Source organism: Pseudophryne corroboree, chromosome 5 (assembly GCF_028390025.1).
Source record: "Pseudophryne corroboree isolate aPseCor3 chromosome 5, aPseCor3.hap2, whole genome shotgun sequence".
In the NCBI taxonomy this organism is placed as follows: Eukaryota; Metazoa; Chordata; class Amphibia; order Anura; family Myobatrachidae; genus Pseudophryne; species Pseudophryne corroboree.
Window position 1 is genome coordinate 813408763 of NC_086448.1, and position 27540 is coordinate 813436302.

The 27540-nt window shown below is 41.8% G+C and overlaps 1 protein-coding gene across 1 annotated transcript in view; it reads left to right on the forward strand.

Moving 5' to 3' along the window:
- The window catches only part of CSMD3 (CUB and Sushi multiple domains 3), a 1529921-nt gene that overhangs the window by 1243098 nt on the left and 259283 nt on the right, over positions 1–27540 (forward strand). The window contains exons 44-45 of the mRNA XM_063924487.1: positions 450–627; positions 14218–14363. Of these exons, the coding sequence (XP_063780557.1) occupies positions 450–627; positions 14218–14363 (324 nt within the window). The remainder of the gene's footprint in view (positions 1–449; positions 628–14217; positions 14364–27540) is intronic.

Here is a 27540-nt window from a genome sequence, read left to right on the forward strand (position 1 = left end):
TGTCACCCTCCGGGGCACTATTCTGGCCCTCTCCTTCCAGGCAATATTTAAAGACTCTTTTTGCATGACATATCTATTTTTTAACAGTACTTATCCTCTTACCATATATTTACCGGGAACATCCACCTGTCTTTGCGTAAATTCCTCTACAGCTCTGTGTTCGGCTATATAACATCCCTGCGCTTATTATGTTTAAATTTCAGTATACAGTACATAAGTCGTATTAAAACGGCTGGGTCCTGTGAAACCTGTCATTTCACTTCATGAGGATAAGGCACAGAAGAAAACTATTTCCCATGGCAGTAATACTTGTTTTTGCTCGCAGCTTAACAATTTGGAAAACTCAAGTGCAAATACTTGTCAGACTCTTCAGCTATCTTTCATGCGGTTCCGCAGACTAAAGTATTTACAGCAGGTCCTTACCACCCTTGTTTGTTTGATTTTTACAGCTCTCTGTGGAGGGAATATAACAGCAATGAACGGAACTATTTTCTCTCCCGGATACCCGGACGAGTACCCCAACTTTCAGGACTGCCTGTGGCTGGTCAAAGTCCCACCAGGGAATGGGATATATATCAATTTCACAGTCCTTCAAACTGAACCTATTTATGATTTTATAACCGTATGGTAAGCAGATTTTATTCCTGAGTGATTTATTTACCCAGCAACTGTACTTAATGATGCACAGATTTTTTCCTGCTGTGTTGCCTGCTAATCTGTATACATTTGACAGCGTTATCGATCACTAAAAATTCAGTGTTTTTAACATGCTACTATTGTTCCAAGACATATGGGCTGATTCTTTGTTGGTGCAGCGGTGATGTCAGATGAAGTGTAGCAAAAAGATGCTGCTTTCTATGGTTTTTCCGCAGGCATGTTGCTGATAGTGGTTGCGTTTATAGCGCAGCAACCGGGACACAGCATTTGGCTTCTCTTCTCCTGCATAGACCCGCCCCCAGACTCCCATTGGCTAGTTTCACAGGAGTCTGCGGATAGGCTTATAAAGGAAAGACAAGCTGAGAGCTGTGTCCCGTGTTGCGGCGGCTCAGTCAAACAAAGCACATATATTACATACAACATTACATGTATGTTCTGTATGGGTTAACTGCCCCCTCCATGCAATGTATTGTCTGCGCTGCAGCCCACAAGCAGCAGTCTCTGCTTGGTTACCGTATTATTGAGCTAAACTAAAAAAAAAACGACCTCCTGGAGGAACATGTACTGCACTGTACACTCATGCAGTACATCAGTCGCACACACAAAGATGATGCAGGAACACAGGGTCACGTATGCACCGTAAAGGTAGCGGAGCCAATCTAGGTAAAAGTCGACAATTAGGTTTCAATATACAGGGGCAGGAGAATGTGTTGTAGCGTACTTGTCTCTAATATCTCTAGCAACATCCAGTTTCAGCTAAAGTAGTTTAATATCTACACAGTGCAGGCAGGTTGTTTTATGAGGGTGGTTTACAATTATTATTATTATTATTACTAGTTATTTATATAGCGCACACATATTCCGCAGCACTGTACAGAGAATATTTGCCCGTTCACATCAGTCCCTGCCCCAGTGGAGCTTTCAATCTATATTCCCTATCACATGTACACACAGACACATTCACGCTAGGGTTAATTTTTTGTTGGGAGCCAATTAACCTACCAATATATTTTTGGATTGTGGGAGGAAACCGGAGTACCCGGAGGAAACCCACGCAAGTACGGGGAGAATATACAAACTCCGCACAGTTAGGGTGGGAATCGAACCCATGACCTCAGTGCAGTGAGGCAGTAATGCTAACCATTACACCATCCGTACTGTCCAATGAAGTTGTTTTTTTTTTTATGGAAGCCGTGGAGTTTGTTTGTGAATTGTGAAGCTGCGGCCGTTGCACAGAGGGCTCCTGTCACAATCCCTGCCTGGTTTAGAGACTATAAAAGTGCGCACTACACAGCTATACAGCAGCCAGGAGATGAGAGAACCATAGTATGGGAAGACACTTACAAGTAGAGCTTCCCAGTGAAGAAGATACAAGTTTATTAGCATGGACTAATGGAGGAAACTGGAGAACCCAGAGGAAATTCATGCAAACACTGGGGGTACATACAAACTCTGCACATATAAGGTTTTAGTGGGAATCAAAGCCAAGACCGCAGTGCCATGAGACAGTATTGCTAACCACTGCGCCAACTTAGTTGCCAGTTACAGCAACATTTAGTTATTTCATGTAGTGCTCGGGCAGAGTGAAGTCTAGGGAGTGCCCAGGGCACGTATGTCATCCAAGAACATAGGGCTTGATTCAGTTGTGTATGCAGACCCAATAGTTTACCTACAACTCCAATGGTGGGTGGAGTGCACATAAGCAGGAACCGTTCTGCGCATTTACAGAACCGGTCCTGCGTCATCACATGCAGTGCTCCCTAAGTGCCCCTAGGCCTGCAGCCATTTAGGGGCAGGGATTGGGCAGCACTGGTCAGCATTCTAGAAAACGGGGGCCACCATTTCTGGGAGTGTCTGTGTCTTCCAATGCCAATTTACTTGCCCCGGTAGGGCAGATGAGTCGGCCAATCTGAGCAACTTTAGGCTTATGCACGGTGTCGAACTTGGGCACGAAGGGTCCACCGGGGGGGATGCAGTAGTAGGGCCCTATGTTTAGGGGTGAGCCTAGCCTCCAAAGGCTGTTTGCCTAACCATTAGAGAGTACATGGTCTGAGCACCTTTATAAATATATAGTAAATACTGCTAGTGTATGCATGATAATGTAATAGATTAATAACAGGAATGCCCTGTAGATAATACACCATAGTCCAGTGCAGTATAAGGTAACATATGTATAATTCAAGAGCACAGTCTGGAATCTGATCCCTAAAGGAGGGGTGTGGCCCCCAGGCAGTGGGGCCCACTGGGGGTTTCCCCTGTACCTCTGTGGGCCAATTCAACTCTACTTATGCAGATGGCCAATGCTGCAAACATCAAGACCAGTTGTCACATTAGAGATCCAGTGCTACATCTTCAGAAGCAACTCTCGGATCCGCGGTTCCGGCACAAGACGTCTTTAGCCCTCAGACGCCTTCTTCTGCATTAACATATTTTAACATCGATGCGGCATCCATAGACATAGCAGTGATGCTATTAGCGTCTATCTCTGATTTACCCCCATATTTGATAAATAAAATATCAGTTGTACACAGGGCTCGGTTGCCAGATCTAGGAACCCCAGGTGTTGTTTGACTAAGTCAACACTAGTACAATGTGTGTACAGCAGTCTAATAATGCTTTCTATATTGCCATTCATTGCTTCCTTGGCAGTAATAGAAATTCTAGTGTTATACACCATGAAGTTCCAGTAAACAAAATCCCTTTTTCTAGACCTATGGATATAAATTACAAGGAATCAACTTATCTACCACAGCAGGAAAGGTCAGCCCCCAAGAGTAATGTACGGTAGTTGGACTTAATATAGACACTTATGATGCTTACATGGGCTTTGTGTGATGACCGTGACATTTACATTTACTTTTTTTTTTGCTATTATCACCCTGTTTATGGTCTGATTTGTGTTCGCAGAGGGAATAAACAAAAACACACAAGTGAAATGTCAGAAAGTCTCTCAATATTTTTCTCCCGTTCGGAAATGTTTTGTACGCTAACGGAAATGTTAAATCTGGTTTGCAGACAGTGAAGCAATTTTGTTTTACTAAAAAAAGGTTGCAACACCTGTGCGGGAAGAACGATGAATTGGATAAGTGATATAAAAGTAAACAAAATAAATGGCAATAAACAGTTTCCCAAACATGCGCAAATTCTCACGTTCCGTAAAGGAAGCAGAAATAATGATTTGTCATTGCTATAGTAATAAGTATTTTGGATCAGACAGTGTAACCATTTAAGAGACTTTTCTGTACGGGATTCGTTCAGGATACCGACGTTCGGGATCCCAACAGTTGGAATACCCACAGTAGAATCCAGACACTGCTCAGAATCCCGGCACCGGTATCCCGACATGGATCAAAATGCTGTTGCTAGGATTCCAATTGCCAGAATCCCAATAAACCTCTGCCGGGAGTCCCCAGTGGTAAGCCATGGGGGATGGGGGGTGAGGTTTAGTCTGCGGGGGAGGGTTATGGTTAGTCTGATTGGGGGGTGGAGTTAGGTTTAGTCCGCGGGGAGGGAGGTAGGGTTAGGGTTATGGGGGGGGAGGGGAAGGGTAAACATACTTACCAAACCCCGTCAGGATTCTCTGTATCGGTATTCCGGTGTAAATCATATGACCGCTGGCATCCCATCTTCCAGAATATCGTATGTGTTCCTTCTGTACAATACAATACAGATGGGACCATGTTTATCTTGACCTTTAATAGGATTGAGACTGGCCAGTCGAACTTAATCCCCTGCTGTAATTACTTAATCCCCTGCTGTATTGTTCTCTGTATTGTATTGCAGCTGAGAACACTAGATGAAGGGTTTATGTTAATAAACCATGTTGTGCCTAGGTGCAGCAAACTAGCCAAGATAACCGTGGACCCATCTGTACATACAGAAGGGCATATTACAAAGTGCTGAAAGCCAGGCTGAACACCACATTTTGCATTTGTTTGATTCTTAACCAGCTGAACCAACTTATAACATTTTGGCTAATGTACATCGTTTTGTTGCTACCAAGTTGATTGATGTACAGTACAGTAGGAATAGAAACTTGTCCTTTAGAACACATTATGATGACAAGTGTACTCAGGCACGTGTGAGTGTGACACATGGGTGTGAAACGATAATACAAAGCTTCCACTCACTATCATTCATAAAAATACTTTCATAACTAAGATTTAGCAAAAGAGCTTACAATCTTAATCATAACTTAAGCTGGCAACACACCTATACAATCGTCGGGGCGGTCACCGAATATCATCTGATTGGTCCAATGGCTGTTTAGGAGTATATGCAGGACTGTTGCAGGAGCATTAGCTGATAAATGGCTTAAAATGCTTCTGCAATGGTTGAGAAGTTGCATCTTATCTGCAGTTTAATATTTTATATGCCCAACCTCCCCATCCCATAGAAGATCATACATAATAAGCTATTTCTAGCTCAATGTGTGCAGGAGTCACAGTGGGTCACACCAATCGGATAAACTCTCAAGGGGACAGAACGTTTAATCCAATCAGTCGAGTGATTGACATAGTATGTACCAAGCATTACTCCCTTTTGTATAACAACAGTCCCCACTTCAATTTATCAGTTCTTGTATACTAATACCATTCCTTGCATAAATATTTAATTATTAAAACCATCTTATATATTTAATAACATAAATACAGAACATTATTAATTAGAATTCCAAAACTCACACTGCTTATTGAATAAAAATAGTTATAACAAATTGACATACAAAATATAAATATGAAACAGTTTCATAAAATAAAAGGTAAATGCAACACAGAATTGTAAACACTACTGTACACTCACAAACTAAGTGGCATTATCTGTAACCTGTGAGAAAAGTATAACTTAGTAACAGAAAGATCTGCAAAAACTAATCATTTTCAGCATTGATTTATTAAAACTTTTTGCTTTCCATGCTGACAATAACCGTTTTTTCTCACCTTTCTGAAAGAGACATTTTACTGTTGTCCAGCAATTATGTTAATTGATTCCAAAAATATATAAAAACTCCCTCTCGTATATATGAGAGATACTGGGGTATATTTACTAAGGTCCCGATTTTGACCGAGGTGCCGTTTTTTCTTCAAAGTGTCATCTCGGTAATTTACTAAGCAAAAATCACGGCAGTGATGAGGGCATTCGTAATATTTTGGAAGTCCTTGGAAAAAATCACGAATCAATACACCATCGGTCAAATACGCCTGCAATTTGGTAGAAATCGGTCATTTACTAAAAAGTGCAAAACACAAACACTGCCGACAATAGCCAAACACTGTCGTGCTAAAATACAAATCGTGAAAAAGTGCTAAAAAAAAACAGACCTGCTTTTTTATCCCGTGTTTGTATAGGCATGCACGGATCCATGAGATCCGTGCATGTTTATCAGTGGGAAGGGGTGGGAAATGTTATAATTTTTCAAAAAAAAATTGCGTGGGGTCCCCCCTCCTTAACCAAACCAGCCTCGGGCTCTTTGAGCCGGCCCTGGTTGCAAAAATATGGGAAAAAAATTGACAGGGGTTCCCCCATATTGAAGCAACCAGCACCGGGCTCTGCGCCTGGTCCTGGTTTCAAAAATACGGGGGACAAAAAACGTAGGGGTCCCCCGTATTTTTTAAACCAGCACCGGGCTCCACTAGCTGGACAGATAATGCCACAGCCGGGGGTCACTTTTATACAGTGCCTTGCGGACGTGGCATCAAATATCCAACTAGTCACCCCTGGCCGGGGTACCCTGGGGGAGTGGGGACCCCTTCAATCAAGGGGTCCCCCCCCCAGCCACCCAAGGGCCAGGGGTGAAGCCCGAGGCTGTCCCCCCCATCCAATGGGCTGCGGATGGGGTGCTGATAGCTTTTGTTCAAAGTGAATGATATTGTTTTTAGTAGCAGTACTACAAGTCCCAGCAAGCCTCCCCCGCAAGCTGGTACTTGGAGAACCACAAGTACCAGCATGCGGCGGAAAACCAGGCCCGCTGGTACCTGTAGTACTACTACTAAAAAAATACCCCAATAAAGAAAATACACACACACCTTGAAAGTATAACTTTAATACATACATACACACCACCATATACACATACTTACCTTATGTTCACACGAGGGTCGGTCCTCTTCTCCAGTAGAATCCATGGTGTACCTGTTGAAAAAATCCTACTCACCAAATCCAGTATAGAGGGCTCCTCTGATAATCCATTTGTAATCCACGTACTTGTAAAAATAAAAAAACGGGACACCCAACCACGAACTGAAAGGGGACCCATGTTTTCACATGGGACCCCTTCCCCTAAATGCCAGAAACCCCCTCTGACTGATGTCTAAGTGGGTTTCTTCAGCCAATCTGGGAGCGCCACGTTGTAGCACCCTCCTGATCGGCTGTGTGCTCCTGTACTGTCTGACAGGCGGCACACGGTAGTGTTACAATGTAGCGCCTATGCGCTCCATTGTAACCAATGGTGGGAACTTTCAGGTCAGCGGTTGACCGAAAGTGACCTCACCGCTGACCTGAAAGTTCCCACCATTGGTTACAATGGAGCGCATAGGCGCTACATTGTAACACTGCCGTGTGCCACCTGTCATACAGTACAGAAGCACACAGCCAATCAGGAGGGTGCCAAACGTGGCGCTCCCTGATTGGCTGATGGAACCTTCTTGGACTTAAGTCAGAGGGGGTTCCAGGCATTCGGGGAAAGGGGACCCATGTGAAAACATGGGTCCCCTTTCAGTGCGAGGTCGGGTATCCGTTTTTTTATTTTTACAAGTACGTGGATTACAAAAGGATTTACTGAGGAGCCTAAAACACTGGATTATGTGAGTATAATTTTTTCAACAGGTACACCATGGATTCTACTGGAGAAGAGGACCGACCTGCGTGGGAACATAAGGTAAGTATGTGTATATGGAGGTGTGGATGGATGTATTAAAGTTATACTTTCAAGGTGTGTGTGTGTTGTCTTTATTGGGGTCTTTTTTTTAGTAGTAGTACTACAGGTACCAGCGGGCCCATTTTTCCACCGCATGCTGGTACTTGTGGTTCTCCAAGTACCAGCTTGCGGGGGAGGCTTGCTGGGCCTTGTAGTACTGCTACTAAAAACAATATCATTCACTTTGAACAAAGGCTATCAGCCCCCATCCGCAGCCCATTGGATGGGGGGGACAGCCTCGGGCTTCACCCCTGGCCCTTGGGTGGCTGGGGGGGGACCCCTTGATTGAAGGGGTCCCCACTCCCCCAGGGTACCCCGGCCAGGGGTGACTAGTTGGATATTTGATGCCACGGCCGCAAGGCACTGTATAAAAGTGACCCCCGGCTGTGGCATTATCTGTCCAGCTAGTGGAGCCCGGTGCTGGTTTCAAAAATACGGGGGACCCCTACGCTTTTTGTCCCCCGTATTTTTGGAACCAGGACCAGGCGCAGAGCCCAATGCTGGTTGTTTAAATATGGGGGAACCCCTGTCCATTTTTTCCCCATATTTCTGCAACCAGGATCGTCTCAAAGAGCCCGAGGCTGGTTTGCCTTAGGTGGGGGGACCCCACGCAATTTTTTTTTTACATTTAAACATTTTTTTTTTTTTTTACAAGGTGCACAATGAAGCCCAGCACGGATCTCTCAGATCCGGCCGAGATTTATTGTATTAAAGTCGGCAGTGTTTTACAAGTCACTCACGTAAAACACTGCCAAAAAAAATGACATCGACATCGGAAAACCCGAAAATGCAGAATACGGCAGCTTAGTAAATTAGTCGTAATCAATTCAAAAAGTTGCATATTTACACTTTCGATGTCATTCGTGATTGAACTTTGACCTCAAACGGGAAAATACTAATCTTAGTAAATTTACCCCACTGTATGAAATTAATGCTTCTATTCATTGTATAATTGTTTTCACATATACATATGAAACATGATTTAATTGTCTTGATTTACAGAAGAAATAAATCATATCCAAGTGTTCTTTGAAGAGCATGTATATATCATTGACACATGTTATCTAGTTGCAGAGCCGGTCCTAACCAATATGATGCCCTAGGCAAGATTTTGGCTGGTGCCCCCTAGCACCACCGCTAGTTCCGCCTCTGACCCTACACCCTTTTCTCAGCACTATCACCCCTCACCCATTGCAGTCCTCATTTTGGTGTTCATACCCCCTATATTTTAAATAGGAAGACTGCACACATTTGGTGCACAGCCCATAAAGGGGTGTGTTCTTGCTGGTAAGGGGCATGGCCACACAATAGTACCCCCAACTGAAACACTATTGCACAACCAACCCACCCGCACACAGTACCCACATGGCCGCTAATACTGTGACCTCTGCCTCTGCTTGGATACAGATGTGTCCTCATATATCTTGCCTCAATATACCATGCAGCAGGAGATGTCTGGCATGAGCCAGCTGGCAGCTCTGCTAACGTTGGGTGCCTTTTTTGATGAAAATGCATCTTATTTGCATTGCTATATGGCTAGGATGCACAAGCAGCTTCTGCTGATTAAAATGATATGGGGCATGACTATATTCTGTGTGTGAATGTGACTGTATCTGCATATGGAATGCTACGTTACAGTGATTTTCAGGAATCCACTGTAGCGTAGCATTTAGCATGCAGATACAGTCGCAGTCACACACAGAATATAGGCATGCCACATATCATTTTAATCAGCAGAAGCTGCTTGTGCCCCTAGGCATGCCAAATGCCCTAGGCATTTGCCTAGTTTGCCTATGCCTATGGCCGGCTCTGTATAGTTGCTTTCAGAAGTTTCAAATGTACAGTATATACTATAGGGATGGGTACTTGACACTTTTTTGAGGAGTATTCTTTTGATCAATTGTGCTTTTTCATTTTTGCTAGGAATATGTAAAGAACTAGGATTATCCATAAACATGACAATAAACAGTTTTATACCAATCTCAAGCCTGTCCTATTGGCCTTCTAAACAACATTACAAGGGACAATAAATAGACAACACCTTAGTAGGCTTATTAGCAGCTGGAATAATATTAGTAATAGTGTACACTCTTCATGCCACAGATGTCATGAAAGTAAATATTTAACATGGTAAGAAAACCAAACAGACAGCATTACCAATTTATACATTAAATGTGTAATATAATGGTAATAAAAAATAAGTAATTGCAAAATTATACAAATCAAGTTATGTCATAATTGTATACACTTACTAAGAACCAAAGCCTATCCAGATCTAAGTTGTCGCTGTGAAGCTGGATGGCCAGAGAAAATAATTAATGTAAAAATGTTTTCATTTCACTTAATGGTGGAACATTTAGGGCATGATTCTGAGGTGAGTGTAATGCAATGAAAGAGCAAGTGTTGTTCCCCATACATCAGTCGGCTCATTTCCCCGATTCATCGATCCACCGGCACCGCCAATCCACCAACCAGATCCATCGATTGGCGGCCAGTGATGATCAGCAATCTGTCCTGCAATCCGAAAATGTCTTCATTTTAAAAATGCATGATTTGCCGTTCCCTACCATTTTCATCTGAGATTGGAGAATTTGGATATCTGTAATGTATGTGGGGGGTCATTCCGAGTTGATCGTAGCTGTGCTAAATTTAGCACAGCTATGATCAGGCACTCAGACATGCGGGGGGACGCCCAGCACAGGGCTAGTCCGCCCCGAATGTCAGTGCCGGCTTCCCCCCCGCAGAAATGCAAAAGCATTGCACAATGGCGATGCTTTTGCATCTCAGGAGTTACTCCCTGCCAGCGCAGCTCCTGCCCCGGGTCGCAGCGGCTGCGTGTGATGCCACGCAGCCGCTGCGGCCTGCCACACCAACGGTCTGGTCACGCCTGCGTTGTTCATACCGCGCCCTCTAAATGGCGCCGTCCAGCCCCATCCCACCCAGCGACCGCCTCTTTCTCAGAGGTGATCACTAGGCAACGACGGCTGGCATGCGGCAGCGCATGCGCAGTTCCAACCCGATGGCTGTACTGCGATAAACTGCAGCGAGCGTTCAGGTCATATGACCCCCGTGGTCCTTAACTTTGTATCTGGAATAAACATTGTTGTAGTTCAAGGGGTGAAAATACAAGTATTCATGCAGTGTAAATACCATCTGCTTCTGCATGTGGTCCACCATCCCAAATCTAAATCTTGATGAACAGTTTACATCTTCCCCTCTAGCAGTGCAGCCTGGTTTTGCTATGGTGCAAAGTTTTTGTTTTTTTTAGCTTTACTCCCCACTCAGAATCAGGTCATTATTGCCATATATGACAATTGTAAATATGAAGTGAAATGCAAAACAAATAATTACATGAAATAACTAAAATCATACTGGAATCAGCAGCATGTGTGCACATTTTAACAATCTGCCTGTCACCCCCCATCCGCACCCTTCATACAAACACAAAGGAAAATAAAATAAACTAAAAATTATAGAGCTAAAATAATACATACATCAGTACAGTATTTAAGGTGTCAGCTTATTTACAAACTAAAGCAGAATAATTGTTGGAGCTTTGACAGACCTGTCCCTGCCTTGCTACAGTAAAACTGAAGTGTTCCATTATAGTCAAAATTTCCTTCTCGTTAAAAAAAATAATTATTTATATATATGCGCTTTTACATGGAGGAATGTGACATTTATTTAAATGGGTCTGACTTGCTCATTATCATATTAAAAACTGATTCTGTAATTGAACTCTGCAGCATTTGGCATTTCGAGCTGTGCAACTGGACTATAAGCAGCTAAAAATGTGTACCAAGGCAAATAAAATGCATGAGTGATGTAAATTAGTGCATAGTTACAGTAGCCCAAACTTAAAATATGCAAAATCCACTGAAATGTCCTAAAAAATGTAATAATGAAATTATACATGAAGTTTACATATAGAAGAGGGTTCATTAGCACATTTCTAAATGTTTTCTTTCAACATTTCTAAATATCATCAACAGTTGTCCCTCTGGTAGAGTCTTTCCTAATAGTTTGCTCTTCATGCTGTGCAATGTGGATTAACACTGTACTAGTCTCTGGATACTAAAGTCTCACACTGATCACCCACTTTTCAGCAGCTCTTGATTACGGGCCACATGGTGATAATGATCAAGGGCCTATTATGATAAGCTGTGACCAGCTGCTGTGTGGGTGTGGCCAATAAAGTGTAGGTGTGGTAAGTGCCATGTGTGCAGGTACACCACCTACATTATTAGCCCCACTGTCTCCATCAATATCTAAAAGATGAAATATTTAATTATTTTTGGCGGGAAAATAGAAAAACAATTTTAAAACTCATTATTTTTGACCAACCATGTGACTAGCTGGTCTTTATCATTCTGTCATTGACATCATGCTATCAATTTCTTCACTGGTCTACTTCTCCACTATTTACGCTGCTTGATAATTCTCTCCTTAAATGCCCTATGATCTCAATTTGTTCCTGTAAACCAATCCCATTCCAAACATAAATGATAAAAAAATGTGATCTGAAAGTTACTAAATTCCTTGATGTGCAGGTATGACTGTCTCCTGGTAACCAGTCAACTGTGCAGACTAGGTCTCATTGTGTTAGGCATCACTCTGATTCCTAAGTGCTGTAGCTGGAGTTAGAATCCTGCTTGATTCCTTAGTGCTTATTGGATGTTTCTGCCCTTATAGGGAGTATCCATGATCACTCTTTTGTGGATTGTGATCATGTTATGCCTTGCACCTTGGATTTATTCTCTGAGTTGCTCAGCAAAGTTCATCAGCCTACAACATTTGGAAAGCCTATTACCTGATATTTCTCAATGATTAAGCAAACCCAAACTATATTAAAGATCGGCTAAATATCTTTCAACAGTGATATGATTTGTACATATTTGTACACATTGAAAATAACTTTGTAGCATTTCATTTTAGTGCAATTAAGTTGAATTATTCTAAAGATCTACTCAATTGCTTGCTGCTGTGCAATATACTTGTGCTATAGGAACGAATTATGCTGTATCTCTCTACCTGTTTCTACATATGAATTCATATAGCTACTGTGGAATATAACTGTGCTATTGGAAAGAACTGTGCAATGTTTATATACAAGGCATTTAGCTAAACATACAAAAAAAAATCTGTTACTTCTAAACAATTCTCTATGGTGGAAAATACATTTATTATTTGAGACAAATGCCTACCAAAACATTTATTAGTGGTATTTGGAAAATTGGTGAACATACTTTTCAGTAAAGATTGCCCAAGCTATGCAGAAGATCTGGCATGCTGTTTTCTGTGTAGTTTTAATAGTGTCTGAGGTGTACCGTTCCCTTGAAATATATGTGACTGTTATCTTGAGCTAACACTACTTAGAGTTGAAGTCCTGGTGGCCACCAAGAACCAGTGAATGATTGTAGTTCTGGGAACAAGGGCCCTCATTCCGAGTTGATCGCTAGCTTGCTGCTTTTAGCAGCAGTGCAAACGTTAAGCCGCTGCCCTCTGGGAGTGCATCTAAGCTTAGCAGAAGTGCGAATGAAAGGTTAGCAGAACAGTGTTGACATTTTTTCAAGCAGTTTCAGAGTAGCTGCAGACCTACTCCTTCCTTGTGATCACTTTAGACTGTTGGGTTCCTGGTTTGATGTCACAAACACGCCCTGCGTTCGGCCAGCCACTCTCCCGTTTCCCTAGGCATGCCTGCGTTTTTACCTGACACGCCTGCGTTTTTTAGCACACTCCCGGAAAACGGACAGTTACCACCCAGAAACACCCACTTCCTGTCAACCATTCAACGATCAACAGTGCGACTGAAAAGTGTCGCTAGACCTTGTGTGAAACTGCATAGTTTTTGTGAAAGTATGTCGCGCGTGCGCACTGTGGCCCGTACGCATGCGCAGAAATGCCAATTTTTAGCCTTATCGCTGCGCTGCAAACAACAGCAGCTAGCGATCAACTCAGAATGACCCACAAGGTACTATTATAGGTAAAGCACTTGACAAGTGGGTTCTGTATGCTTAAGATCATGGTATGCAAGTGATTTAAGCCGGAAATGTAATTGTTCAGATTGACATGTTTTCTGTGTACCTGCTAAATTTTCATTAAACTTTATTCTGAATCTTACCACAAACTTGGAAGAGTTTAAAAAGAGCAATGTAACGTTATGGTGCATAGGATGAGGGTTCAACTTTGGAAATACCCAGAATTGTTGATATTACAAAAGAAAAAATAGAATGACCCAAAAAGTTTACATAATAAAAATTGTAAGAGACAGTGAAATGTAAGTATTATCCCAAGATGATTTGTATATAAAGCACAGTGATGTCACTTAAAGTGGTCCTTTTACCATAGAACTGCTTATCCCTGTTCATCGATCATCCAACTGTAGTTCTTAGAGATGAATAGCAGACCCCATCTGTTTCCAGACCATATTTAGGACAAACCTCAGCAACTCAGTTGTTATTATGGATGGTTCATTGAACTTCACGAGTTGCCTGGAGAAGGCTGCTGTTTTCCAGTTGCGTCATTTTAATCCATTACTTTGCAAAAATAAATGCATAATAATAATAATAATAGTAATAATAATAATAATAATAATAATCAAAAATTCATTATGAAAATTGAATTGAATGTATCATCTCTTCTAGGGATGGGCCAGACCAAAGCTCCCCTCAGATTGGGCAATTTAGTGGCAACACGGCGCTGGAATCTGTTTATAGCACTTCCAACCAGGTCTTGATAAAGTTCCACAGTGACTTCACAACCAGTGGTTTCTTCGTTCTCAGCTACCACGGTGAGTGTGCTCTACAACTCAATAACCAAAGTATGGTAACCTATTTATATGCTTATAAACATATAGCAAGCTGTCCGATAAGAAGAAAAATACAGTATATATCAGTGTTATTGGTAACATGTATCACTTTATTATTTTTCATATTGAAATATTGATGAAGACTTATTGCCACCCACCATCTCTAACACAGTGTTGTTTTGATGTAGAAAAGGGGTACGCAAACTAAGGCAAGCAGGTCAAATCCGTCCCTCAACCTGCTCCACTGCTGCCCTCTGACTTGACCACAGTTTGGTGTTTCCAAAATGACACTATGATCATAGACCTCCACCACAGCAAGTGGATAGAGTTGCATGTGGCCTGCTCAATGGAAAGGGAGAGCTGAGGCAACACCCCTGAGCAAAAGCAGCAGCCTGTCCATCTACGCTGTGCCCCAACCCAGCCTGGGCTCTCTCATCTAGCTAGAGTCAGACACAGGGCGGACAAGGACCAGAGGCTCCTTCTGAGGAGAATAGGGACTACGCCATGAGGAGGATAGTGACCTATTATCTGATGGAGAACAGGCACTGGGGACTGTATATCAGGAGGAATCCTGTAGGAGGGGAGCAGGGAGCATCGGATCCAGGAACACTATGTTAGGAGGAGGAGAGATACAAAAACCTGATTATACTGCAGACCACAGTCATTAGATGAGAGTCATTATCTGAGGAGAATAGCCCAAGGACTCTGGTCTGCAAAAAAAGTCATAGCCACACGGTTTGCTTTATTGCAGCATCTGATCACAGTGAATAAAACTGCAATATAAAATTACTAAAATATGTTTATTTTAAGATATTTGTATTTGTTTTAACACTTCTTGGAATAAGAGTTACTCAGCAAAGAACGCTTACCTAATTGCTGCGAGGCTAACTGTGAGAAATAAATATATTGGTATAGCTATGCAATTCAACACACAGGAGGGAGGTTATTGTGAATTTGTCACCATACAGCAGGGCAGGGTTATGATGGCAAGGCACAGGCCTTCCCACTTCCCAAATAACAAATTGTATGAAGTCTGTGAGTCCTGGAGGACATCTCAATATACAGTACTGGAGGACATCTCAATATACAGATGTCACCTGAACATTTTTTGGAGAGTATGTTAGTGTGCCCTACCTGGACAATGTTTATCCCCCATCAACTTGGGATCTTTGTAGCAGGAAAAGTGCTACACTGCGCCTGGCAAACGGATTCAACCAGCTGCAATAACAACGTGACAAGAAAACAGGAATACAGTACAAAAAAAATGTTTTTTTTATCACTAAAGTAAACAATGCAATTCAAAACTAAATTGGTTGCAAACCCCCTGTTGTGATATAGACCAAATTGGATATATTAATGTTTCCTGAAGTCGATGGCACAAGAAAGTCATTTGATTTAAAATGCATGTATGTCTCTAAGACAACAAACTCAAAAATATAAATGCAGAAACATTTCTTCATACCTGATCGTTATTTTTTTCACAAATACTGTACCGAACCCAGATATTATTTAAATTTAAATTTAGATATACTATATATTAAAAGTGATTTTATATATATATATATACACACACACACACACACACACACACATTTATATATATATATATGTGTGTGTGTGTGTGTGTGTACGACAATAATGAATAGGAGCCTCTGTGTTATTACATTCCAAACCGTCAGTGAGAGCTGCAAATGGGCAGGATATAACACTCAGAATCTTAAATAACAGATATGTTCCACTTATGTCTTTTATAAAGTGTCCATTGTTTCACAAATATTCTTTTTCCTCCTCCTTTTATACATGTAGATTTAAAATCACAATAGAAACTGATAATCTATCATGTTTTGTCTCAAGCTAATACTTCATCAGGGATATATCTTACTATAAATGAAGCAATCATCAAAAGTTAGAAGTGGATCGATTATATTTGGATACGGTTAGACAATATAAGCTCTCCTATGTATCCAAGCATCTAAAGTCAGTGGCTTGGCTTCACAGGAGAGCTTATATTGTCTGACTGGGGGGGGGGGTCAAATACATTTGGAGTTTTTCCCTGAACCTGATTGTCTTAATATCTGATTTACCACACGTCCTTTCTGAACCAACCATGTGATTGGACCATGTGTATAAGAACTTTATGCTCAATCAGTTGGACCCGAGTGTCCAAATATAATTGATCCCCTTCTACCTTTTGATGATTGCTTAATTTATAGTAAGATATACCCCTGATGAAGTCTCGGCATGAGACAAAACGCGTTGGGTTATCTGTTTCTAATGTGACCTCCAATCTGCACGTATAAAAGAAGGAGGAAAAGGATATTTGTGAAACAATTGACACTTTTGTTGCTATATTTTATGAATTTTAAATAAATATATGAAATAAGTGGAACATATCTGTTATTTTAGATTCTGAGTGTTATACTTCACAAATTGGCAGATCTTGCTGATGGTTTGGACCGTAATAACATAAATGCGCCTATTCACTACTGTCGTACACATTTTCCATTTTAGTTCTTGCTAACAGAGAACTCAGTGAAAACGGCGGCTGTCTATGATTACTTTTTAATTTGAGCGACTACTCAAATAGCGCAAGAAGAGAGTATTGTTTATATATACATATATATATATATATATATCCCGACGAAAGTTTTATTTATTAAAACTGAAAAGTTGATTCATATGGTGCCAGTCGCCTGATTTATATTGGACTATGCCAGGTCCTAGGAGTGCCGCCTAATATACACACGCTACATGTACCACGAAAGTGGTGGAGGAGGGCACCCTGGCCATTACTATTGATAGATGTGAGTGGCATTTGGAATTAATTATATATATATATATATATATATATATATATATATATATACACACGCACACACACACAAATACACGGAAGTACCTTAAATGTTAAGCTGGATTTCTAACTGCATTGTTTCAGCTCTGAATTTCTGCATTTATATACCTGTCTCTGTGTTGTAAGACAGTGTTCTGCGATGCTAGTGTCTTTCATTTAACCTCAGCTGTTCTTCCTGTCCTGCATTTAAGATCATTCTTCTGTACAGCTCAGTGCTCAAGTTCAATGAGACATCTTCGGGACGATGACCTTATCTAACCTTGGGAAATTGTGATTTTTAGCAATGTCTGGCTTGTATTACCTGTGGGTTTACAGTAGAGATAACTCGCTAATAGCTCTCACTAATTCCCAAAGCACAAACACTACATCTGCTGTTTACAAATTGGGAAAAGGGCTGAAAATAGAATATCAAATGAAATGGTTGACTTAAGGAAAAAAATATATAAATATATATATATATATATATATATATATAGAAGGTATTATAACTCTAAACATATGTTGTGTAGTGTTGAACGTTATGCCTATCAATTACTCTTATTTGGCTGATTTGCATAATTTAGACTTATTACGGAGTGTTACATCAGTTTAGCAAGCTCCTCGTTTGTTTACCTAATTTATTATGATTTTAAAGCTTGCTCATTCTTTAAAGCTCTGTTTTCTGTGTGTGATGCTTTCCAAATCGAATGTCTCATATTCATGGCAGTTACCTTACCTTATATGCAGGAGAGTCAAATTATTATTACAAGTACCTGATGTCTTATACAGAAAACAGGTGGAATTCGGGGTGTTGAATATTACTGTAGCACAGCAGTTAAGCCCAACTTCTCAGTGTTTTATTTTCATGCTGTATGAAGATGAAATACTGAAATGTTGGACTTACTGTAGCTGTAGAACCAGGCAAAAGGTTTCAATGAATCTGTACCTGTAAGTAATGGGTGCAAACACATTCTCTACCACTAGAGGCACTCTCACTGGACCCACATCATCTATTTTATGCAGAAAACATCAGGGATTAAGTAATCAAGTGACCAGGATTTCCTATTGTCATTTCACCAGTATGATATGTGCCACTAATGACCTTATCTCAGACACCTAATTGCTATTTACTTTTCAACAGTGTTGCGAAGACATTGCCAAGCTATGTAGAATTGATATGACCCAACTAAGCATAAAATAGGCTTTGGAATAGAGTCTACACCACTAGCCAGGATTGCCATCAGAAATTGTGGGGACCGGGATTGACATAATAGGCAGCCCCCCCAATATATTTATTTATTTATATATACAGTACATAAATTCCTGTGCACATACTCTATATTATGTCCTCCACACTAATTCCCCTGACACCATATTAAGTCCCCACAGTAATGCCCAACACCATATTACTCCTCCACTTTATGCTACTGTTACCATATTGTGCCCCCACAGTAATTCCCCTGTCACCATACTATGACACCACAGTTATGCCCTTGTCACCATCATATTATGCCCACTTAGCAAAAATGCCCCAATGCACAATACCTGCTCTCAGGGGGTTCTGCTCATTTTCAGGGGTTTTGTTCTTTGTCAGGAGAACCTCTCCCTGGCTGCCGATTGCCACGGGTCAGTGGTCCCATCAGGGGCTGCTGTACATGCCTGCCCCCTTCAACCTTTTGAAAATGTCCCTTCCAAAATGGCCACTGCCTCCTCTAGCCTTTAAAATAACTGTCTCCTCTGAGGCGGTAGTCATTTTGGGAGGGACATTTTCAATACTTCCAGCCAAGGCTCTCTCAGCAGCGGGTAGCAGCAGGCAGTGGCGGGCAGCCCGGGTCCTCCACTCTCCCGGGCCCAGGACAGTTGTGCTTATTTTGTTTGCTTAGTATTGGCCTGTGCTCATGCATTTCACATTCTGTCACCTATGATCACACCTCTCATTAAGTTAGCAACACTAACAATTGTGCCTGTCATTCTTATGGACAAACAAAATCATCAGTCTATTAAATAGTAATGTCATTATTAAGCCCAATATCACAAATAAGGTAGACTTTTTTGCTGTACCATAATCACTAGCCCTGTGAGCTGACATTCTCTGCCTTTGCTCTCCATAATGCCTCACTTATGACATTAAAGGTAACAAACCACTATATGGCTGCTTAGCCTAAATGCAGTAAAAAAAAAAAAAATAGTCGTAGATTCAAACTAGTGACTATTTACGAAAAGTCTATTTGGGTCAATGTTGACCAATTTGTTGTCGATTTTTGATTGACTTTGTGTTTCAGGGTCTAAATCACACATTTACTAACAGATGATTGTTGTCATATTACTTTTTTTTAAACAACATCAAAAATCATAAGAGCAAAAAATTTAAAGCGCGTTGTCAATTAGCAGCTGGCAAAAAAGGTTGTCAGGCCCTTAGGTAATTAAACCGAGATAAAATAGTAAGAAAATATGTGTATACCAGCGCCCGCTGTATATAATTTATATATAAAACTGGGCGGTTTTGTAAATTATAAAAAAAAACTATTTATTAATACAATAAAAATGAAAATTAGCTACTCCATATATATATAGCCACATTCATATAATCAGTAATTGATATATAGCATATGCATAAACAGATCACTTCATATGGTTTTCACTCCAATATAATACTAGGATTTTCTCCAACTGTGTTCATATAGTACACTCAGCAGCAAGGTTACCCGACAAGAAAGCCAGTCCCCAAATTTTGTCAGGCACTCTGTAGATGGCAAAAAGAGGCTCACCTGTGCTCTAATCTAGGGGATGTCCACATGGCAGTTGTAGCTGCAGGAATAATTCCTCTGGAGAGTGGCAAAGTTTCCAAACGCATCCAAAATGGTGTTTTAAGGAGACCAATCAGTGGGAGAGCATATTGTCAGAATTCCTGTGGCATATATCCAAGGATCAACGCGTTTCACTGGACTGTCAGCACCCCAGCTTCCTCAGGAGCAATACATGTCTGTTGTACCAGGTCACTCTATATATACCTGTCAGGTAATCACCTAAGGGTACACACCTGTGTATGTTAAACATGAAAAATACAGAACCATCAAAAAAAATCCTTATAATAAGGCAATACTAAGATCCATTTGTTAAGAATACAGTATGTTTGTTCAAAATCAGAAACTGATGTCAAAAATGATGTTAGTAAATGTGTGATTAAGAATCTGAAACACAAAATCCATCAAAAAGTGTACATCGACCAAAAATCGATTAACATCGACCAAAATCAGCTTTTAGTAAATAAACCCCTAGGTTCTTATATGAATCTGAACCTTGCTGTTTCCATATTAATAATGTTGAAATCATTTTTGTACAATCGTATTAAGTAATTAAAATAGATTAGTATGGGAGGCTATTAGGATATCTGTAATTAATGGCAAGTAATATTATATACAAAAACGTGCTATTATTTTTCTTCTTTCATTACTCAGTTCATCATTTTTTTTATTAAAAACCTATATTGTGTCACTGTAAGGTCCTAGGTGATTAGCAAGACAGATGCACAAACCAGTTGTCGTTACTCAATGATTGGTTAGCAGTGTGGAGCAGATACCAAACTCTTTCTAGGATCCAGAGCTTAAGGTGTGTACACATGGTGAGATATTTTCTTTCGATTTTGACTATATAGTCAAAATCTCAAGAAAAGTTAGTGCAGATCGTAAGGTGAAAGTCACCTTGCAATCCCGTTTCGATGCCGATGCGCGGTCCTGCCAGGTCGGCATCGCAAGAAAAGATAGACTGTGCAGGCAAGTCAATCCTTGCTAGATCGGTGTACTATCTAGTTCATCTCACATGTCAATGACATCTCACATAAGCCAAAATCTCACATAAGTCAAAATCGTATGCACACATAGTCCATATCTCAAGAAAAGTTAGTCAAAATCTGTACTATCTGGGCTCCGGGGAGTTCAAGGGAAATCGCAAGTAAAAATCGGGCATAGCAAGGATCTCACCGTGTGTACACACCTGAAGTTCTACAGCATGCCTGCAGCTATATGAGACATCTATTCCAGTAACATAAAAATGACATGACATGAAATACATGTAACACAACACTCTTAAAACATTAGTGTGTTTCAAAACTGACTGTTGGAATCTAGTTCTTTGATTGAACAACAATTAAAAAAAAAAATAATCAACTCTCCCTTGCAGTCTCTCAGTAGTATTATCCTATTATTGTGGACATTTATTTATTTATTTATAGTTTGATGATGATGATGATGATGATGATGATGATGATTATCATTATTATTATTATCATTATCATCATTATCATTTGTATATAAGATGCCACAATGGTTCCGAATCACTGAACACAGGGAATACAACTGGTATAAGTTACATTACTAACTTACTCCTCATACAGGTTGGGTACAAAATTCCAGCTGTCGGAATACTGACAGACAGTGGAATGCCAATGGACAGAATCTCTAGAGATCCTGTTATTTTAACCCTACCCCTAATCCTAACCCACCCCTTCAGCAGCCTAACACTAGTCATCACCTGTCGCTGCCTAACTCTAAACTTCCCCACCTCTGCAGCCTAACCCTCCCCCTAGTGCCTAACCATCTCACTAGTGCCTAACCCTAACCTTAACCCCAGTACTTACCATCAGGATCTGTAGGGATTCTGTCAGTCGGAGATTCTGCTCTTGGTCTTCTGACTGTCGGGATCCTGACCGCATGTCCCTCACAAAAACTGTCTCTAGACACCATGGAGAGGATTATAACTATTCAAAAAGAGACAGCTATCTGAATCCCTAATTTCCAAGAATTCAGCTTCATGATATACTAAGATCAACAAACTCAGTACATTTGGTTCTCAGAACATGGTTTGTACAGGTACAAAGTTACTTTTTTTCCCTGTGCTCCCAACAGAGTCAGCCCGTTTACTGTATATACAGTGTACAGATGTAGCCATGCTCATCTTACCAGCGGTACAGTTGCACAAGCACCCATGCTGTGCCGAGCCTCGGATGCGACATAGTTGTGACTAGGTATGCCACCCATTCATTCCTGTGGCCGCGCGCATCATAGTGGAGGGCACACTAGCTGTGCCAGCTTTGCCGCGGATAAGACACTCAGTGGAAAAGCTCAGCGTGTACAACGTTATCTGGTAATGAACTCCCAAATGCAATTGGTCTCCATAAAGTCCTTAAACAAGTACTGGAATTTAATTCCCTCTACTGTAGGTACTGCGGATATAATATGGTGAAATAACTTTTAATTTAATGTAGTTATATAGGTGTATCTTTAATTTTCTTTGTGGGAATACACATTGGCGTCATCAGTAACCATGGTCATTTGTAATTATCCACAAACATTCGCTTCTCCGACCAATGAGACACACAAATCATACAGTGCAAAGTAAAAATCACCCATAAAAACAAAAAAAGTACAGATGAGGCTGACAAAGGAGGTGCAGATGGGAGAGGAAGAGTATTGAGGGCCCTGCTTGTCAGAGCTTTAAGTGTACTCTAATAAAATAATGCATGAATATTGCTGTTATAGTTTGGTTAAATATAATGAAGACACTGTAATAAAATTTATTTAGTCTCATTTTCGCAAATGCTCCATGCTAACCTTTGTTATAAGCACCATCTGTTGGTTTCAATCACAATTTATAATCCATCTATGCGTGGGAATAATTAATGAGACAGTTTCTGAAATTATATGAACTGAAAATAATATTTTCATGATTATATATATATTAGATTTTAAGCCACATATCCTACTTAATAATTGTATTTTATTGTCACATGACTAAATAAGCTCTGGTCTATGTACGTGTAAGCCTTTGGTGTGGGTATTCGTCTTGTAAATTATGACGGGCAAATATTAAAGTCAATAAAATTTCCTAATTGTACTGTGCCTCAGAATATAAATAATGCATAGTCATAGACATTTATGATAAAGTTTTATTTTGTCATTTACTGTATAACTAGTACATTGAAAAGTAAACAAAGAAATGAGGATCAAATAAGGTTTGAGATAAAAAAAAAAATATTTCCATATCATGTACATGGGCAGCTTCAACAATGCCGCTTCGGCTTGAATCAGGCCAGCCCTCAGCAGCCAGGCTCAGAACAGTCCCAGACTATTAGTGTCATTATGGGACCAGTTTATTGGTACACCATACCCTTGGAATTTAGGAATTTGTGGCTAAATTTGAAAAGAGTCAATAGAATAATAGATGCAACAAGAAATCTTGCACACTCACAAATGCAATGATTTCAAAAGAACAACCAGAACATAAGACTACCTTCACGTTTGTTTTTCCAATCTCCTTCACAACAGTTCTTCTTAGAACATCCCTATGTTTAAAAATGTTTTCTTTATTCTACCTAGACCAAATGCAAAAAAGGACTTGTGACTACATTCATTTGCCAGCCAATCACAAGCGGCCAACATGTGAAAATCCATGTGATTGGGTGGCAAATGAGAGAAACTCGCAAGGTCTACAAAAAAGAGGGAAGGATAGCTGCACAGACACCAATCTTTTTGTTAATAGCCAGCAATAACACTATTCCTAGAAATCCAGAATCCAATTCAAACTTCAAACACTCACTTACAAAGCCCTCACCCACTTTTACATCTCTGACCTTATCGCCCTCTACACTCCCACCCGTCCTCTTTGCTCTGCTAATTCACGCTGCCTCTCTTATTACTTCTTCCGACTCCTACCTTCAAGATTTCTCATGTGCTGCTCCCCTTCCCTGCAATTCCCTACCTCTCCCCCTCAGACTTTCCACCTCTCTACAAAACTTGAAGTGGGCTCTCAAGACCCACTTCTTTACCAAACCCAGCCTAATCTAATCCTAACCCTCTCTTTCACGCTCACTGTCTACTAGAGATGAGCGCCTGAAATTTTTCGGGTTTTGTGTTTTGGTTTTGGGTTCGGTTCCGCGGCCGTGTTTTGGGTTCGAACGCGTTTTGGCAAAACCTCACCGAATTATTTTTGTCGGATTCGGGTGTGTTTTGGATTCGGGTGTTTTTTTCAAAAAACCCTAAAAAACAGCTTAAATCATAGAATTTGGGGGTAATTTTGATCCCAAAGTATTATTAACCTCAAAAAACATAATTTACACTCATTTTCAGCCTATTCTGAACACATCACACCTCACAATATTATTTTTAGTCCTAAAATTTGCACCGAGGTCGCTGTGTGAGTAAGATAAGCGACCCTAGTGGCCGACACAAACACCGGGCCCATCTAGGAGTGGCACTGCAGTGTCACGCAGGATGTCCCTTCCAAAAAACCCTCCCCAAACAGCACATGACGCAAAGAAAAAAAGAGGCGCAATGAGGTAGCTGTGTGAGTAAGATTAGCGACCCTAGTGGCCGACACAAACACCGGGCCCATCTAGGAGTGGCACTGCAGTGTCACGCAGGATGTCCCTTCCAAAAAACCCTCCCCAAACAGCACATGACGCAAAGAAAAAAAGAGGCGCAATGAGGTAGCTGACTGTGTGAGAAAGATAAGCGACCCTAGTGGCCGACACAAACACCGGGCCCATCTAGGAGTGGCACTGCAGTGTCACGCAGGATGGCCCTTCCAAAAAACCCTCCCCAAACAGCACATGACGCAAAGAAAAAAAGAGGCGCAATGAGGTAGCTGACTGTGTGAGTAAGATTAGCGACCCTAGTGGCCGACACAAACACCGGGCACATCTAGGAGTGGCACTGCAGTGTCACGCAGGATGTCCCTTCCAAAAAACCCTCCCCAAACAGCACATGACGCAAAGAAAAAAAGAGGCGCAATGAGGTAGCTGTGTGAGTAAGATTAGCGACCCTAGTGGCCGACACAAACACCGGGCCCATCTAGGAGTGGCACTGCAGTGTCACGCAGGATGTCCCTTCCAAAAAACCCTCCCCAATCAGCACATGATGCAAAGAAAAAGAAAAGAAAAAAGAGGTGCAAGATGGAATTATCCTTGGGCCCTCCCACCCACCCTTATGTTGTATAAACAAAACAGGACATGCACACTTTAACCAACCCATCATTTCAGTGACAGGGTCTGCCACACGACTGTGACTGATATGACGGGTTGGTTTGGACCCCCCCCAAAAAAGAAGCAATTAATCTCTCCTTGCACAAACTGGCTCTACAGAGGCAAGATGTCCACCTCATCTTCACCCTCCGATATATCACCGTGTACATCCCCCTCCTCACAGATTATCAATTCGTCCCCACTGGAATCCACCATCTCAGCTCCCTGTGTACTTTGTGGAGGCAATTGCTGCTGGTCAATGTCTCCGCGGAGGAATTGATTATAATTCATTTTAATGAACATCATCTTCTCCACATTTTCTGGATGTAACCTCGTACGCCGATTGCTGACAAGGTGAGCGGCGGCACTAAACACTCTTTCGGAGTACACACTTGTGGGAGGGCAACTTAGGTAGAATAAAGCCAGTTTGTGCAAGGGCCTCCAAATTGCCTCTTTTTCCTGCCAGTATAAGTACGGACTGTGTGACGTGCCTACTTGGATGCGGTCACTCATATAATCCTCCACCATTCTATCAATGTTGAGAGAATCATATGCAGTGACAGTAGACGACATGTCCGTAATCGTTGTCAGGTCCTTCAGTCCGGACCAGATGTCAGCATCAGCAGTCGCTCCAGACTGCCCTGCATCACCGCCAGTGGGTGGGCTCGGAATTCTGAGCCTTTTCCTCGCACCCCCAGTTGCGGGAGAATGTGAAGGAGGAGATGTTGACAGGTCGCGTTCCGCTTGACTTGACAATTTTGTCACAAGCAGGTCTTTCAACCCCAGCAGACCTGTGTCTGCCGGAAAGAGAGATCCAAGGTAGGCTTTAAATCTAGGATCGAGCACGGTGGCCAAAATGTAGTGCTCTGATTTCAACAGATTGACCACCCGTGAATCCTTGTTAAGCGAATTAAGGGCTGCATCCACAAGTCCCACATGCCTAGCGGAATTGCTCCGTGTTAGCTCCTTCTTCAATGCCTCCAGCTTCTTCTGCAAAAGCCTGATGAGGGGAATGACCTGACTCAGGCTGGCAGTGTCTGAACTGACTTCACGTGTGGCAAGTTCAAAGGGCATCAGAACCTTGCACAACGTTGAAATCATTCTCCACTGCACTTGAGACAGGTGCATTCCACCTACTATATCGTGCTCAATTGTATAGGCTTGAATGGCCTTTTGCTGCTCCTCCAACCTCTGAAGCATATAGAGGGTTGAATTCCACCTCGTTACCACTTCTTGCTTCAGATGATGGCAGGGCAGGTTCAGTAGTTTTTGGTGGTGCTCCAGTTTTCTGTACGTGGTGCCTGTACGCCGAAAGTGTCCCGCAATTCTTCTGGCCACCGACAGCATCTCTTGCACGCCCCTGTCGTTTTTTAAAAAATTCTGCACCACCAAATTCAAGGTATGTGCAAAACATGGGACGTGCTGGAATTGGCCCAGATTTAATGCACACACAATATTGCTGGCGTTGTCCGATGCCACAAATCCACAGGAGAGTCCAATTGGGGTAAGCCATTCCGCGATGATCTTCCTCAGTTGCCGTAAGAGGTTTTCAGCTGTGTGCGTATTCTGGAAAGCGGTGATACAAAGCGTAGCCTGCCTAGGAAAGAGTTGGCGTTTGCGAGATGCTGCTACTGGTGCCGCCGCTGCTGTTCTTGCGGCGGGAGTCCATACATCTACCCAGTGGGCTGTCACAGTCATATAGTCCTGACCCTGCCCTGCTCCACTTGTCCACATGTCCGTGGTTAAGTGGACATTGGGTACAGCTGCATTTTTTAGGACACTGGTGACTCTTTTTCTGAGGTCTGTGTACATTTTCGGTATCGCCTGCCTAGAGAAATGGAACCTAGGTGGTATTTGGTACCGGGGACACAGTACCTCCAACAAGTCTCTAGTTGGCTCTGCAGTAATGATGGATACCGGAACCACGTTTCTCACCACCCAGGATGCCAAGGCCTCAGTTATCCGCTTTGCAGTAGGATGACTGCTGTGATATTTCATCTTCCTCGCAAAGGACTGTTGAACAGTCAATTGCTTACTGGAAGTAGTACAAGTGGGCTTACGACTTCCCCTCTGGGATGACCATCGACTCCCAGCGGCAACAACAGCAGCGCCAGCAGCAGTAGGCGTTACACGCAAGGATGCATCGGAGGAATCCCAGGCAGGAGAGGACTCGTCAGACTTGCCAGTGACATGGCCTGCAGGACTATTGGCATTCCTGGGGAAGGAGGAAATTGACACTGAGGGAGTTGGTGGGGTGGTTTGCGTGAGCTTGGTTACAAGAGGAAGGGATTTACTGGTCAGTGGACTGC